This window comes from Carlito syrichta, unplaced genomic scaffold (assembly GCF_000164805.1).
Source record: "Carlito syrichta isolate Samal-C Ts95f unplaced genomic scaffold, Tarsius_syrichta-2.0.1 Scaffold314788, whole genome shotgun sequence".
NCBI classification, from domain to species: domain Eukaryota; kingdom Metazoa; phylum Chordata; class Mammalia; order Primates; family Tarsiidae; genus Carlito; species Carlito syrichta.
In genome coordinates, this window is record NW_007258884.1 from 174,254 (window position 1) to 192,374 (window position 18,121).

The 18,121-nt window shown below is 42.9% G+C and overlaps 1 protein-coding gene across 6 annotated transcripts in view; it reads left to right on the forward strand.

Moving 5' to 3' along the window:
- Positions 1-18,121, forward strand: part of TRIM2 (tripartite motif containing 2) — an 88,658-nt gene that overhangs the window by 3,881 nt on the left and 66,656 nt on the right. For 3 of the 6 annotated variants that reach the window (XM_008071901.2, XM_021719518.1, XM_008071903.1), the window contains exon 2: positions 10,906-11,090. The exons of 1 other annotated variant lie outside the window; for it this stretch is intronic. In XM_008071901.2, coding sequence (XP_008070092.1) covers positions 10,906-11,090 — 185 coding nt within the window. The remainder of the gene's footprint in view (positions 1-10,905; positions 11,091-18,121) is intronic. 2 more of the 6 variants (XM_008071902.2, XM_021719516.1) reach the window with 1 other exon arrangement.

Below are 18,121 nucleotides of genomic sequence, written 5' to 3' on the forward strand. Positions count from 1 at the left end.
TCAGACAATCCACTCACCTCAGCCTCCCAAAGGCGCGGGATTACAGGCTGAGCCAACGAGCCCAGCTTCATATTCTTAATGACCTCCATTTCTCCATTAAAGTGCTTTTTATTATTGTTCTTAAAAACTATTAATTTAGGTACTTGCTGTAATTAATCACAGAATTAAATACTGTGATTCCTACACACCAGAAGTGAAAAGATGTTTCCTGTTGCAGAGACCTGTGTCTTTTGAAGTTTTGCTGTGAAATAACTTTCTCTTCCCCTTTTGGCTAGCCTCTCCCAACCCCAGAGTCAGTACCCAGCACTTGGTGCCTTTATTGCCCTCTGTCTTTTATGTGGTCCCAGAATATTTAGCTTCTTTGTGGCAGTCCCCAAGGGAAGCGAGGCGGGTGGCCTGGCAACGTGATGGATGTGGGAGAGGAGACCTCAAGCATCTTGACTGTCCCAGGGTGCTGGGAGACTGATGTCTGTTATCCTGATCACTTAACACTCCCCCACACAGACCACGCCTTCTGGAACTTAGAAAACCCGAAGTAGATCTTAAAAATTGACCACAAAGCCGGGCTTGGTGGCTCAACCTATAATCCTGCGCTTTGGGAGGCTGAGGTGAGTGGATTACCTGAGCCCGCGGGTTCAAGACCCGCCTGGGCAACTTGGTAAGACCTCATCTCTACAATAAATCAAAAATTAGCCGGGTGTGGTAGTGCACACCTGTAGTTCCAGCTACTGGAAGGCTGAGGCGGAAGGATTGCCGGAGCCCAGCAGGTTGAGGCTGCGGTGACCGGGAGCAGCCACTGCACTCCAGTCTCCGGGACAGAGTGAGACTCCAACTCACACACACACAAAAAAATTGACCACAAAAGGTGAGGGATGGATATCTAGCCAGGCAGATGGATATCTAACTATATTAAGGGAAAAAAAGCAGGGGAAATAAGCAGAAATGTTATAGAGACAAGTGAGGGACTCAGCTGAAAAATCAACTTCCTTAAGGTAAAAACTAACATACATCTGTCAGACATCTGACCCTGGAAATAAGGAGAACCAGCATGGGCACATCCTTGCCTGAAGACAAAAGTTAAAAAAGATGCCTCCTGAATGTTCTCCTGTGCCCCCCAAACACATACACATGCACGCACACACATGCACACACATCATCAAGAAAGATAATACATTGAGCCTTCTAATTTACACAGTGCCCATCTGGGATCAAGACTTGATTTAACTGAAAATAGGTCACCCTATTTTCATTGCACTGAAGATTGTCCTCGAATTGAGTCCTCAGGAACAATGCAAATTCAGTTGCAGGTGAATGATAATAGGTTCGTTTTTAAAAATTAACAATACCCAGTGTCTCACACCTGTAATCCCAGCACTTTGGGAGTCCAGGGCAAGAGGATTACCTGCACCCAGGGGTTGGAGAGCAGCCTGGGCAATTTGGCGAGACCTAGTCTCTACAACAAATCAAAAGATTAGCCAGGCGTGGTGGCGAGCACCTGTAGTTCCAGCTACTTGGAAAGCTGAGGCGGAAGCATCGCCTGAGCCCAGGAGGTCGAGGCTGCGGTAGCTGTGAGCCTGCCACTGCACTCCAGCCTGGGCGACAGAATGAGACTCCGACTCAAAAAATATATATATTTATTTTAAAAATTTTTTAACATATTTCAGAGTTGTGGGTACATATGAGGACTTACTATGTAATTAAATTGTGTGCAGGTGAGATGTGGGCTTCTAGTGGGCTGCCTCTTCCCCTGGTAGTGGACCTGGTACCCAGCATGAGTTGTGTGCTCTCCTCCCTCCCTCTTTCCCTCCCTCCCTCCCTCCTTTAGCAGTGTCCAGTGCTTGTTGTTTTCATCCTTGTGCTCATGTGACCAGTGATCAGGGCCGGCTTATGACTGAGAGCATGTGGTACTCAGTTTTCTGTTTCTGTGACAGAATACCTAATTGTTTCATCATGTTTGAACCTGTGCCTTGAATTCCAGGTGCCACATATCCTGGCAGGAACAGGATAGCATATTGTGAGTTATAGATAATGTGAATGGTTCAGGATTTCCTTCCTATAAATGTCCCAGATGACTTTTAACTGCCTGGGCAGCTGATTTTTTTTCCATGTCTGCACTAGAACAATAAGACATAGAAAGCATATTAATAAATTCAACCTAAGTGGCATCAAAGAGAAGCAGTCACCCAGGAATGCCATAAAATTAGACTGCAGGAATGGAATGGAATGCCCTCAGGTGATATGTAATCAGATATGGTGCCTCTTAATCACAGAACACATATTAAAATTTTATTATTTGGTGGAATCTTGGCCTCTGTTTCCCAATCATGTTCCCTAGAGCAGCCAGACAAGATTTTACCAACTCCCCCTCCTTCTCTAGAAGAGTGGTTTCGCTGTGGCCTCTCTCCTCTACCCTCTCCTCTGGTCTTCCTCACTCTGGTGTCAGCAGTAAAGAGTTTGGATAGTTTTCTTATTCTGAATGGTATAATTTAGGGCAGGGAATATGGCCTCAATCTTAGAATTGTGGACACAGGCATTTTTGTCTCATTTCATCTTCTCCTATCAAGTTCATTTCCATTCGGTGGTAATTTCCACCAAACTGTAGGAGATTTGAGAATGAGAGCCAGGAAAAACACAGAGATGATGTGAGGGGAGAAACGCTGGGCAGGGTTTTTCCAAGCCCAAGGATTTTGTTATGTGTTTGTTGCATTGTTCTTCCCACAGTAAGCTGTGTTAGTTGGTGAGCCCCCATTAATAAGGCATATAGGTGCCAACCTTCTTAGACTGTTTATTCCTATGCATGTGTGTCCTTAGTAGTTCTTGGTTTCTTTTTCCACATTTGTGAACAAGTTAAAACATGTCACTAAAATTGACTCGATGATAACTTGTCTTAGAGTATTAGACTATGACATGGGAGTACAGGTGATGTCTGAGGTCAAGTACAAACACTCACGTGACTGGCAACAACCATGCTCTTGACCATGGGATTAGGCAAGTGCCTCTCTTTTCTGCTGCTGTGAATGAGTCTTTTTTGAAAATTCACTTATTTACATTTTTTTTAAGATTCAAGGGGCCCACGTACAGATTTTTACATAGGCTTATTGCATGATAGTGAGGTTTGGGTGTCTATTGAATCCATCACCTGGGTGGTGGGCGTGTTACCCAATGGGTGGTTTTCAGCCCTTACCTCCCTCTCCCATCTCGCATATAGGAGTCCTCGATGTCTGTTGTTCTTATCCTTTATGCTCATATGTATTTGATGTTTAGCTCCCACTTAGAAGTCAGAACATGCTGTGTTCAGTTTTTCATTTCTGCGACAGTTCACTTAAAATGATGGTCTTCAGCTGCATTCGTGTTGTTCCTGCAAAGAACATGATTTTGTGTAACATTCCATGATGTACTTGTACCACATTTTCTCTATCCAGTCCACCAAGTAAGTCCATTTCCATGTTATACTTCACTAATTAAATTTATTAAAAAATAATGAATATCTACTATGTTCCAGGCACAGGATGGAACTACTGCAGTGAGATATCAAAAATCTCTGCCTTCATGAGCCTTCCATTCCATAGGGAAGACAGAGACTATATGCAAAATGAATTGCATAGTACGTTAAAAGACTTAGTTCAGGGTGCTATAACAAAAATACCTTAGACTGGGTGGCTTGAACAAAAGGAGCTCATTATCTCACAGTTATGGGAGCTGGGAAGTCTGAGACCAGTGTGGTAAGGTTCTGGTAAGGGTTCTTTTCTGGTTTTACAGACAGATGGCTCACATGGCAGCAAGCAGAGAGTGAGAGAGCAAACTCTCTCGTCTCTTCTTTCAAGGGCACTAATGCCATCATGGGCGCTCCATCCTCATGATCTGATCACTTCCCAAAGGCCTTACTCCCTAATGCCATCACACTGGAGGTTAGGGCTTCACTATAGGAATTTGGGAGCAGAGACCCAAATATGGAGTCCATAACAGAAGGTGACCAATGCTGCAGAGGAAAATCCAGCAAGGACAGGGGACAGCAGTGCTCGGGAATTTGGGCAAGATGCGGTTTTAAACAGAATGGACAGATTGAGCAGGTGACACTGAGGAAAGCACAGGAGAGGGGAGTGAGCGACGTCGTGAGGGTCTTGCTGTTTGCTTTCCACCAATGAGGAACCTTAGCTAGTCTCCCTTATGGTTGGCTAAGGTCAATATCAAACTAATGTTGGCTATTTATATCATTTTAAAATGGCTCTTCCTGTCTACCACTGACCTTTTATCAATGTATCTGGCATTAGTTCTTGCATCCCAAAGCACTGGGGCTTCTGATACAATGTCCACCCCAAGTGTGTTTTCAGGTGCATTCCTCTAGAAATTAGTTTTGCAACTCACTAGAGAAAGAGCACCTCTATATTCTAATATTCTCTATTATACCCTTATAATAGTGCACTGACTTCTGCTGGTTATATGGTTAAGAAGGGTCTCTGACACTTCAGAAACCCAGATGGGGACCTGGTGCAGTGACTCAAGCCTGTTAATCCAGCACTTTGGAAGGGCAAGGCAGGAGGATCACTCGAGCCCAGGAGTTAGAGACCAGCCTAGGCATCATAGTGAGACCTCGTCTTTACAAAAAAATAAAATAAAATTAGCCGGGTGTGGTGGCGCATGCCTGTAGTCCCAGCTACTTGGGAGGCTGAGGCAGAAGGATCGCCTGAGCTCAGGAGGTAGATGCTGCCATGAGCCATGATTGTGCCACTGCACACCAGCCTGGGCAGCAAAAAAACAAAAACAAAAAACAAAACAAGCAAACAAACAAACCCAACCCAGCTGGGGAAGGGGAAATCTAGAGAAGCGTGTATTGCTTTTCTAATCAAGGAGACCAGGAACTGTGGGAGTACCCAGACGCTTTGGTGGAAGCCTGTCATATGTTTAGTGTGTTTCTCATGGCATGTTGAGACTGATTCAGACTTCCCACAGTGCGTCTTAGCTCATTCAGTGCCCTGGTTCTTCCTAGCACATGGTGCCTTGAGGAGTCATCAAATTGTCTTCCTATCATGAGTAGCTAGTTATGTTTGGGGAAGGATCGTTATCCTGGCAAATTTAGGGGTCTTTGGGGCCTGGAAACCTTTTGTGTCTGTTCTGGGAGTTCTAACGATCCAGATGTCTTCAAGAGGTCACTTGTGACAGATCTGTGATACAGTCATAATTTTAGATTAGTGTTAAGGAATAAACTTAATTTACCATGTAAATGAACAATCCTAACAAAGACTTGCTCTCACCCCTACAATAATTATCATAAAATTAGAATGAAATGTTTTTATTTTCAGCTTCAGAGCAAAAAGAGTAAAATTCAATATGATGTTTTCCCTTATTTCAATACCCAGCAGAGCTCTGATTTCGAAGGGTACCATGAAAAATTTCAAAAGCTAAACCGATCTTAATGGAAAAGTTTAATATATTTTTTAAAAAATGGAACACTTCACAATTTGCATGTCATCCTTGCTCAGGGGTACTCTTGTCTGTATCATCCAAATTTTAGTACTGCCAAAATGAGCACTCTGTCTTTTTTATAAGAAACATAGATGGTACAGTGGCTTATGCTTATAATCTCAGCAATTTGAGAGGCCAGGGCAGGAGGATTACTTGAGCCCAGGAGTTCAAGACCAGCCTGGGCAACATAGTGAGGCCTCATCTCTACAAAAATAGAAAAATAAGCCAGGCCTGGTGTTGCTCACCTGTAGTTCCAGCTACTAGAGAGACTGAGAAGGAAAGATTACCTAAGCCTAAAAGGTCAAGTGAGGCTGCGGTGAGCCATGATTGTGCCACTGTTACTTTTTTGACATTGACTCAAAAAAGAAAGAAAGAAGAAGGAAGGAAGGAAGAAAAGAAAGAAAGACACCCTAGTAAAGTGTTAAACAAGATGGAAAACTTGAGATCTGAGCTTTCTGACTGACTTGGTTATACTGGATGACCTTGGGCTAGTTAAAATTTGGTTTCCTTATCTTTAGGGCAGATAAACCCATTTCTTACCTACTTTGATGTCATAAGCATGTGGTTAAAAAAAACAGGATGCCAAACTGGGCGAAGTAGCTCATGCTTATAATCCCAGTACTTTGAGAGGCAGAGGCAAGAGGATTGTCAGAGCCCACGGGTTTGAGACCAGCCTGGGCAGCTTGGTGAGACCTCATTTCTATAATAAATAAAAAAATTAGCCAGGCATGGTGGTGTGTGCCTGTAGTTCCAGCTGAACTGAAGTGGAAGGATCACCTGAGCCCAGCAGGTCAAGGCTGCTGTGGCAGTGTACGTGCCATTGCACTCCAGCCTGGGTGGCAAAGTGAGACTCCAACTCCAAAAAAAAAAAAAAAAAACGGATGCCAACATTTTGAGCTTCTGAGACATGAGCTATTCTTAACCCATCAATGAATTTCATTCTCTACTTTAGTACTTTAGGGAGACACTGGGAAGTCTAGCAGAAGATGCCAGCTGATTAGATACATCATACCTCCACTGTTTACGTAGTAAACTCTGAACCTGACTCTCTTATAGGCTCCACAAGGTTCTATCTGTCTGTTAATCATACTCTTTAATGGGCTAGAGTTAAAAACAGGGCATTTCATGTGTGTAACTATACTCAAATATGTATAAACAGAAGAATTTTCTATGATTTTTTTTGTTTTGAGTAGGAGTCTCACTCTGTTGCCCATGCTGGAGTACAGAGACACATTCACAGCTACCACAGCCCCAATCTGCTGGGCTCAGGTGATCCTTCTGCCTCAGCATTCCAAGTAGCTGAAACCACAGGTGCATGCCACCACATCCAACTAATTTTTTGATTTACCGTAGCGACAAGGTCTTGCCAAGTTGCCTAGGCTGGTCTCGAATCCCTGGGCTCAGGCAATCCTCTCCCGTGGTCTCCTAAAGTGTTGGGATTACAGGCGTGAGCCACTGCACCCTGCTGATATATATATATATATATATATATATATATATTTTTTTTTTTTTTTAAAGACTAGTCAAATGAAGCAGTGGGAATGGAGAAGAAACAATAGTTGTGATCAATTAGTTGTAAACACCACTGCACTTGGACCAGTCAGCAGTAGAGCTTTCTGTTCTTTTTTTTTTTTTTTTTAAAGACATAAGGTCTTGCTCTGTTGCCCAGGTTGGAGTACAGTGGCACAATCATAGCTTACTGCAGCTTCTAACTCCTAGGCTCAAGCAGTTCCTGCCTCCCAAAGCACTGCAATTACAGGTGTATGCCATCACATCCAGCTAATTTTTTTTAATGTTTTCTGTAGAGATGGGGATCACTATGTTGCCTGGGCTAGTCTCAAACTACTGGGCTCAAGTAAGTAATCTTCTCACCTCAGCCTTCCAAAACATTGGGATTACAAGTGTGTACCTGGCCCCAGAATTTTCTTTCTTTCTTTTGTTTGAGTCGAAGTCTCACTCTGTTGCCCAGGCTGGAGTGCAGTGACATGCTCACAGCCAACACAGCCTCGACCTGCTGGACTCAGGCGATCCTTCCGCCTTAGGCTTCCAAGTAGCCAGAACTACAGGCGTGTGCTACCACACCTGGCTAATTTTTTTATTTTATTATAGAGACAAGGTCTCACCATGTTACCCAGGCTGGTCTCCAACCCGCGGGCTCAGGCAATCCTCTCGCTTTGGCCTCTCAAAGTGCTGGGATTATGGACCTGATCCACCGCGCCCAGCCCAGAATTTTCTTAATAAAAGTTTATATACAAGAGGGGCCCTAAAAAACCTGGAATTATCTTTTGGGGGGGAGGCTCCTTGTAAGTATACTCAGAATTTGTTCCTCTGGATCAAATGGTCAACAAAAGTTTTTATTTGGCAGTTTTGAAAAAGTTGCATCACAATTTGCAGAAGAAACATCTTGAGTGATGGCAGACAGGTGACTGGTTCTTCTGCCATGACAAGGAACCTGCCCACACCACAATGAGTGTTCAGCGGTTTTTGATCAAAAATGGCGCAACTCCCATGCCCCACCCTCCCTATTCACGAAAACTTGAGCGACTTTTTTTTGTTTCCTGATGGAAAGAGCCCTCAGCTGGGTGCAGTGGCTCATGCCTATAATACCAGCACTTTGGGAGGCAGAGGCAAGAGGATTGCCAGAGCCCATGGGTTCGAGACCAGTCTGGACAACATGGAGAGATCTCATCTCTATAATAAATCTTTAAAAATTTGCTGGGCGTGGTAGCATGTGCCTGTAGTTCCAGCTACTTGGAAGACTGAAGTGGAAGGATCACCTGAGCCCAGCAGGTTGAGGCTGCGGTGGCCATGAGCATGCCACTGCACTTCAGCCTGGGCGACAGAGTAAGACGCCAACTCAAAAAAAATAAAGAAAAGAAAAAAGTCCTCAAAGGGAAACGTTTTGCCAATGTGAAAGAAGTGAAACAATAAACAAAAACTAAAAGGCATCAAAATTGACAAGTTCAAAAGCTGTTCTGAGCAGTAGGGAAAGTGTCTTGAAAGGTTTATTTCATCAAATGGAGAGTACTTTGAAGGTGACTGAAGTTTAAACATGTAAGAATAAATATGCAACTTTTTATAAGTAAAGCCAGGATTTTTATGGGTCCCCTTCATACTTAAAAACATTTTGGTGACTTGGTAGGGAGTAAGGAGAAATACTATTTATATTTGGAAAAGATTGTTTTCTTTAGAAAGTGTAGAATTGTTGATTCTATAAATATAGAGTATTCTACAGCTTTAAATACAGGCACCAGGCCAAGTTAAAGTATCATATGTAAATCAGCAACCTTCTTCAACAAGGTCAAGTGTGGTGTGGTGGTTTAAGGAGTGAAAAGGCCAAGCGTTTTAGAAACATGCACACCTGAGTTTGCATTTTGGCAAACTTCTTGACTGAGCTTCTGGGATGTTGTTTTTTTTCATCTATAGAATAAAAATAATAACATTACCTCCTGCCTAGTGGTCGTATTGAAGATAAACTACCTTTTAAAAAAATTAGTATTTCCACTGGCAATTGGGGGCTGTGGGTATCTTAATAAATAGTTAGAAAATTATGAGGTAAATTTTAGCTCAGCCTTGGTTTACCCCTTTGGTGTAGAGGCCAGAGATTCTTCAAGGTGGTAGAAGCAGCTGTGTTTTATGTTGTTACTTTCCCCTCTCTTATGTCCTCATGGACTCTCTGCTTTCTTATCTGTTGCTGTCTTCCAATTTTTCTTTTCTGGCATTATCTCTAACATTTTGAAACCTCCTCTGAATTAATTCTCTTCATCATATCTTCAAATGTCCATACTTGAATACAATGGACATACTTCTAGCCTTTGTCCCTGCTCCATGGCAGATATGTTTTTGTCTCAAAACTGTAGACCTCTAGATCTGAAGGAAACACTGTGAGCCACATAAAAAGTTTTTAATTAAAACATTCTAATGGTCACTCTCCTACATATTAGCAGTATGTAGGAGAGGGAAAACTTTTCTTCTACCCTCTTGGACCAAGTGCCCATGACTTGTGAATCAAACAGATGAAAGGCAGATTAAGAGGAGAAAAAACAGACAAATTTTATTGATGTTAATGTTTTTAATTTTACATGAGCATGGGTTTCACTGAAAAGAAGTAAAAACCAAAGAAGTGGTTAGATGTGAAGGTTTATATACCATTTTAACAAAGGGCAATAAATTGTGGAGAACTGCCTAGATGAAGGAAAGCTTAGGCTCCTAGGCAGTAAATTGTGGGAAATGTATGGTAGATAAGGTTTGTTTAGTAACGTTTGTTATGCATACTTATCTTGTACAGTCTCCAGGGTTTAAGAGTCTTCTCTTCCTGTTATGGGAGAAAGGGGCACCTTTATAGATGGAAGTTTCCTTACAAAAGGAAGATTTATGTCCTGCTTTTAGGAAGACGGGGAATGGCAGATAGCCCCTCTAGTGTCTGCTGTTTCTTATAGCCCTTAGCTCAAAATAATCTTTATGCCAAAGTGACATATTCTGGGAGTCTACATTCTGTTCAAATACAATAGTTGGGAAAACATATTCAATTTTATGAAACTATAGAAGGTAAATATATGTTCAAATGTAGTCATGGCTAGAGACAGAAACAGACATAGCTATGTGAGGGGGGACCCCAAAACCCCAGAATTTATTTATAAAAAATTGTGTATTTATTCCTACATGTCAGTCACCTTCAAAGTACTCTCTATTTGATGCAGTACACCTATTGAGATGCTTTTTCCATTGCTCAAAACAGTTTTGGAACTCAGTTTTGATGGCTTTGTGTGTTTCTGCCATTTTTTGTTTCACTTCTCCCACCTTGGCAAAACCACTTCCCTTTGAGGATTTTTTTTCACCCAGAGAAACAAAGAAAAAGGTCACTTGGGGCGAGATTAGGGCACAGGGGTCATGTCATTTTTGGTGAAAAACCGCTGAACACTCAGCATGGTATGGGCAGGTATGTTGTCATATGGAGGAACCTGTTTGCCACAACTTGGAATATTTCCTCAGCAAATCATGAAGTAACCTTCTCAGAACTTCCAGATTAAAAACTTTCATTGACCGTTTGATCTAAAGGAACAAATTCCAACTGTACTCCAGGAAGCCTGCCCTCCAAAAGATAATTCCAGGTTTTTTGGGTCCTCCCTTGTATAATCATTTGTCCCCTCAGTCACTAGTGTTTTGAACCCAGCTAGCATACCTCTTTGTATAACATGCCCTTTACTAATTTGTTTTGTTTGCATGGTGAACATATGATTATTTTATTGATTTGAAAAACAAACAACAGGGACTCCCTGTACTCCTTGTATAGCAATAAGGTTGTCCTATTGGTCATCTTGAGGTTCCTAACCGTGACTTCTACTTGTATTTATATCACAATGCCTATAGTAAAAGTGCCAGTGACTGACTTGCACTTACAGATGATTATATATTTTTCCATTTTGATTTTCTTTCTGACAGCAGCAGCGTGCAGGGTCAAAGACAGCCGGCCCCCCATGTCAGTGGTCTAGGATGGCCAGTGAAGGCGCCAACATCCCAAGTCCTGTGGTGCGCCAGATTGACAAGCAGTTTCTGATTTGCAGTATATGCCTGGAACGGTACAAGAATCCCAAGGTTCTCCCCTGTCTGCACACTTTCTGCGAGAGGTAAGCCTCCTCTGTGCTTGGAGAAGAGAGTTTCACAGGCTAACCTCCTACCACTTTCCATAGGATTCTTTCCCAGAATTCTACAGTTACCTCTGTGAGACAATGAATCTTCTGTGCTTCTGATAGACATTGAAAAACTGAATCATCCGGGCTCAGTGGCTCAGCCTGTAATCCCGCGCCTTTGGGAGGCTGAGGTGAGTGGATTGCCTGAGCCTGCAGGTTCGAGACCCGCCTGGGTAACTTGGCGAGACCTCATCTCTACAGTAATTCAAAAAATTAGCCGGGCATGGTAGCGCATGCCAGTAGTTCCTTGGAAGGCTGAGGCGGAAGGATCGCCGGAGCCCAGTAGGTCGAGGCTGCGGTGGCTGGGAGCGGCCACTGCATTCCAGTCTGGGCGACAAAGTGAGACTCCAACTCAAAAAAAAGAAAAAAAAACTGAATCATGATTTGCCAATAATTTACTTTATTTCAAACCATTGCAAGTGGGAAAAAGCAATTCAATAACTACTTATTTGTTTCCACAAGAGATGGAACATTAAATACATATTTTAAGAGGAAAAAATTTGACCAAGTATAGGAGCTCACACCTATAATCCCATCGTTTTGGGAGGCCAAGGCAGGAAGATTGCTTAAAACCAGGAATTTGAGGCCAGCCTGAGCATGTCATAGCAAGACCTTGTCGCTACCAAAAAAAAAAAAAATTAGCCTGTCATGGTGGTGCATACTTGAAGTCCCAACTGCTCAAGGAGATTGAGGTAGAAGAATCACTTGAGGCCAGGAATTTGAAATCATCCTGGGCAATATAATAAGCCTGGGCAATATAATTTTCTACAAAAATTTAAAATATAATAATAAAATGAGGTGAAAACATTTTAAAAATTTTCCTTGGTTCTCTATGAAACAATTTTTTGTCAACAGCACTTTCCTGTAGAGGGTCTTTGGCGAGAATCAATTACAAATCTATCATTTCCTCCCATATAACAAGTCAAATAAAATATCTGCATATCTGAAGGGTTAGTTCAAAGGGCAGAGCTTCCTTTCCAAAGATATTTCAGACACATACTAGTGTCATATTTGAACACTGATATTTTATATAATATATATAATAAATTACTTGACTATATAATCTGCATATGAAGCTGCACTTCCTTATTTATCCTTCGAGCTAAGGTATTTTTTTTTTTTTTGGAAGGAGTTATTATCAAAGTACACTTTTAACCCATTGTTTAACTCATTCTATAAGCAGTTAAGCATAAGAAGTTTGTTAATAATTAGTTCATCTGTGACTTATTTTAAGTATTTTCTTAGAAAGGTTATATACTTTCTTAAAAACAAACATGGTAATTATAGCATTTTGTTAAATATGTTTTCTGTATTATTTAATGCACATAAATAAAATGCTTTACTTCCCATTATAGAACAGGAAGCCAGTATTTCAAATGGCTTCAAATCTATGTTGATTACATTTATCATCTGATTTAACATACGTTTAGTATTTGACCATTCTACGTGTTGATTTACTTTGGAACATCTGAATTGTAAAAGAATAACCACATCTTTGGTTGTGGTGATGGATGGAGGGAGAAGGTAAATTTGTCCTTAGTGGTTTTTTATTTGTTTTAGGTTGTTGTGGGATTGTGTGTGTGTGTGTGTGTGTGTGTGTGTGTGTGTATGTGTAGGATGTTTTGTTTGTTTGTTTTAGTGGTAGTATACAAGGCACCTGTACTTTTTATTTTATTCATTTTATACTTTGGTTTAAGTGCTTTGTAGTTCATATTCCAAAATAATTTAATAGTATGTGATTTAATGAGTGTAGTAAAACTCACTTAATGGGTGTAGCTAGGCATGAATACCAGCTGACTGTCCATGTGTTCCTGGCACACATGGTAAGATCACTTGACTTCCAGCAGTTGGCATAGCCTGGCAGGCACTCTGTATACAACACTGAGAGCCACTGAGTCTGAGCTTGGGAGAACTGCCCTATTTCTCGGTGTCCAATGCCCAGCCAGTCTGTGTTTTAGGGTCCTATTTCCTCACTCTGACAGGTGAGAAGCAACACTTCTGGGCTGCCCTGGGTTTTCCCATGCCCTCTCCACTGGGTCAAGCTCAACTCACCTCTGCTCCCCATGCTACTATAGTAAGTCCCAGTGGAATGCTATGTATTAAAATTGTTCTAGCATCGTGCACATTGAAATGACTTCTTTTGAAGGTGCAGATGACTTTTCATAAGGTGGGAAAATTATATTTTTGTAGAGACAAAACTTCACAGTTTGTCTTGTTATTGGACCAAACTTGAGTCTGCTTGCCCAGCATACGATAAAAGCTAAACGCTGACACTGGGATTTGAAGAGAGAGAAAGTAAGGCATTTATTGCAGGGTACCAAGCAAGGAGAATCGAGCAGCTGACATTTAGACTTGACCTCCCCAATGACTTACAAGCAAGGAGTTTTTTGCTTTTTTTTTTTTTTTGAGTTGGAGTCTCACTTGGTTGCCCAGACTGGAGTGCAGTGGCCGCTCCCAGCCACCACAGCCTCGACCTGCTGGGCTCCGGCAGCGATCCTTCCACTTCAGCCTTCCGAGTAGCTGGTTGGTTTTTTTTTTTAATTGGAGTCTCACTCTGTTGCCCAGGCTATAATGCAGTGGCACACTCACAGTCACCTCAGCGTCAACCTGCTGGGCTCTGGCAATTCTTCCACCTCAGCCTTCCAAGTAGCCGGAACTACAGGTGTATGCTACCATGCCTGGCTAATTTTCGATTTATTGTAGAGACGAGGTCTTGCCAGGTTGCCTGAGCTGGTCTCGAACCCAGGGGCTCAGGCAATTCACTTGCCTTGGCCTCCCAAAGTGCTGGGATTACAGGCTGAGCCACCGAGCCCAGCCACAAGCAAGGGGTTTTAAAGGCAGTGGGACATTTGAGGAAAGCAGAAGTCACAGGCAAAACTATAACTCAACACATGGAGGTTATACATCAATTTAGCACAAAAAGACAGGAATTCAGAGGTTCTTTGATTTGCAATTGTTTAATTCAGAGGTTCTTTGATTTGCAATTTTTTAAGGAAGCAACTTCGTCAAAAAATTTGAGATTGGCAGAAAGGAATGTTAAAGTGGCCAGTGGGCCCCTAAAGAAGAAATTTAGAACTTCTTAACTTGGGTGACCATTGTTTTTTGTTTATTTGTTTTTGAGTTGAAGTCTCACTGTATTCCAGGCTGGAGTGCAGTGGCATACTCATAGCCACCACAGCCTCGACCTGCTGGGCTCAGGTGATCCTTCCACCTCAGTCTTCCAAGTAGCTGGAACTACAGGCATGCGCCACCACGCCCGGCTAATTTTTTTGATTTATTGTAGAGATGAGGTCTCACCAAGTTGCCCACTCTGGTCTCAAACCCCTAGACTCCGACAATCATCTTGCCTTGGCCTCCCAAAGTGCTGAAATTATAGGCTTGAGCCACCACACTCAGCTGGATGACTATTGTTTAAACTGTGATTATCCTTGCTGAGTGGGTTATTCATTTACTTCTCTAATTGATATTTGCTTGGCTACCTAGGTGCCTGGATTTTCTCTTGAAAGGACGCAAAGTTCATTTGTCTCCATGCAGGGGCCAGGGAGAAGGGGGCAGCAGGCCCCTAAGAAGGGTCCCTGTTCTATCTCAGTCTGACTTTCAGGAGAGTGCGCCCTGGGACCCCTATGTCTAACTTATGCTGGACACACACAGTTGCCTTCCTACTCCCCACATCTTCAAGACACATCAGCGGGACTTGAAGGAGATGGAAATGAGACACAGTCACTGGCCTTATGGTGCTTACAACCCAAGGGAGGAGCCAGTCATTAACTCCCAGTCACTCAGATTCATGTAAAATTAAACCAGTGAGAAGTTCTATACATACACACACAGGAAACCATATGATAGGGCATTTAGCCCTAATCAGGGAAGGCTTCCCTGCAGAAGTGATGATTAAGCAGGAACCCCAACACTGAGTAAAAATTAACTAAGCAGAGGTGAGTGAGTAGCAAGAAAGAATTTCAGGTATATGTGAAGGTGCTATAGCGACAGGGGACCACAAGACTTTGGAAGAACTTAAATAAGCCTGCTGTGGTTAGTATGCAGCAAATGAGGGAAGAGACAGATGTACAGGTCTAGATCATATGGATGCATGAGCCATATTATCAAATGTGAATTCTTGGCTTTGTTGTAAGAACAGTGGGAGCTGTGGCAGAATTTTTACCTCGGATGGACAAGGAGGGAGATTTTATTTACTCTCTCTCTCTATATATATGTTTATTATATATATGTTTATATATATATGCTTATTTATTTATTTATTTGAGTCAGGGTCTCACTCTCACCCAGGCTCGAGTGCAGTGGCATGATCATGGCTCACTGCAGCTTCAGCCTCCTGGGCTCAGGCAATGCTTCTTTTTTTTTTAGTTGGGATCTCACTGTCACCCAGGTTGGAGTGCAGTGGCATGCTCACAGCCACCGCAGCCTCAACCTGCAGGCTCAGATGATCCTTCTGTCTCAGTCTTCCAAGTAATTGGGACCACTGGCATGTGCCACCAAGCCTGACTAATTTTTTTATTTATTGTAGAGATGAGGTCTCATCAAGTTGACCAGGCAGGTCTTGAACCCGTGGGCTCAAGTAGTCCTCTTATGTCTGCCTCCCAAAGTGCTGGGGTTATATGCGTGAGCCACCACACCTGGCCAGGCTATCCTTCTGCCTCAGCCTCCCGAGTAGCTGGGACTACAAGCACACGCCACCATGCCTGGCTAATTTTTTGAGTTTTTGTAGAGATGAGGTCTCGCTATGTTGCCCAGGCTGGTCTTGAACTCTTGGGCTGAAGCGATCCTTCTACTTTGGCCTTCCAAAACGCTGGGATTACAGACTTGGGTCACCTCACCTGGCGGTGGAAGGAGGAAGATTTAAGTGGTTGGTTTTGAGTTTTGAGAAGCTCACCCTGGTTGCAGTGTGGAGAAGGGTGTAAGAGTGAATGACAATATGCCAGGTATGAGTCTGTTGCAGAAGTCTAAGTAAGAGCGGTCTAGTAGGGATGAAGGGAACTGGAGGGGCTGGAGAGATGTTCAGGAATTTACAGGCTTTGGTGATGGGTTGGATATAGGAAATCCAGGACAACTGGGAGCTACAGTCTTAAGAATGACTTCTACACCGGGCGTGGTGGCTTACACCTATAATCCTAGCACTTTGAGAAACAGAGGCGAGAGAATTGCCTGAGCTCACTGGTTCGAGACCAGCCTGGGCAACATGGCGAGACCTCGTCTTTACAATTAATCAAAAAATTAGCCGAGCATGGTGGTGTACATCTGTAGTTCCAGCTACTTGAAAGGCTGAGGTGGAAGGATCACCTGAGCCCAGTAGGTCAAGGCTATGGTGACCGTAAGTGTGCCACTGCACTGGGCAATAAAGCGAGACTCCGACTCAAAAAAAAAAAAAAAAAGAATTACTTCCAGTTTCTGGTTTGCTTGGATGAATGTATGGAAGTGCCATTCACCAAGACAGGAAGTGGATACCATTTGGGGGAAGACCATGGGTTTGGTTTTGGACATGTTGAGTTTGAGGACCTGTGAGGCAAAAAGGCAGTTGATAGAGACATCTCTGGGAAGAAAATATAAATGTGGGAGTGTTCAGCTTGTAGCTGTGCACATGGATAGAACATTCCAAAGAGAGAAGAGGACTTCTGATGGAGCCTTATGAACTCGACTGTATGGTCTCAGAAAAGACAGAGTAGACAGAACGAGAACCAAGTGTGTGTAGGGTCATAGAGTCAAGGGAAGGTAAAACTTCCAAAAATCCACAGAGGATGGAGGGCAATGGTAAGCGTGATACATGCTGCTGAGAAGTCTAGTGAGATGGGATTTTAAAATGTCTATTGGAATCACTTCTCACACTTTCAGCAAAGAACAAATGAAAGATGTCTGTTGGGTTGCGATGTCATTAGTGACCTTAGCAAAAGGCATTTCACTTCTGGTAGTGACTCAGCATTAGCTACCTCCATGACACAGATCAGTGAGCCCCCTTGATGGCAGCATTTCCATCTGCAAGATAAAGGAAATGGGCAAACTCAGTGGTTTTTTAATTCTTTTTGGTTAAGCTCTGGCTAAGACGATTGAAATAATAAAATCAATCTTCATGGTGTCTGCTTGACACATATTGTTGGTAGCCTCCAGAGAGCAAACCAGGAGTTATTTTGCAAGCTGGGCATACTCTGACCCACATAAACATCTGTCTAATAGTATAGTCTGGTTATTTAGAACTTAGATTATGGTGTTCAGCTGCCTGGATTTGAATTCCTCTTCTGCCCCTGACCAGCTAAGTATTCTTGGCCTCTTTCTGCCTGTCTTTTGTGTAAAGGTGTCATAATAATACCTCCTTCACTGGCTTATTGGAAGTAATTTGAATTTGGTGAGCACCATATATGTGAGTCGTTATTAGTGATGTGCTTCTTTAATTAAATGAATTAAGTTGATACCTGTTGAGGAGAGGCAAGAAGAAGCGGTGTGGCTCTCACTCTGGGTGTCCTCCCCCTGCCTCAACCAAACATTTTCACATTGATGTGTTTTTATTTAGTTCATTTAATTATTTATTTTTTGATTTGGGGTCTTGCTCTATTGTCCAGGCTGGGGTGCAGTGGCACGATCGTGACTCACTGCAGCCTCCACCTCCTGAGCTCAGATGATCCTGCTTCCTAAGCCTCCCGAGTAGCTGGGACTAGACTACAGGCAGGCGCCACCACGCCCTGCTAATTTAAGAAAAATTTTTGTAGAAGCGCAATCTCGCTCTGTTGCCCAAGTTGGTCTCAAACTACTAGACTCAAGCGTTTCACCCAGCTCAGCCTCCCAAAGTGTTGGGATTACAGGAGCCACCATGCTCGGCCTGATGTGTCTTTAATGTCTGATTATGATTTTTTTTGAGTTGGCGTCTCAACTCTGTTGCTCAGACTGGAGTGCAGTGGCCACTCCTGGCCACCGCAGCCTCAACCTGCTGTGCTCCGGCGATCCTTCCGCCTCAGCCTTCC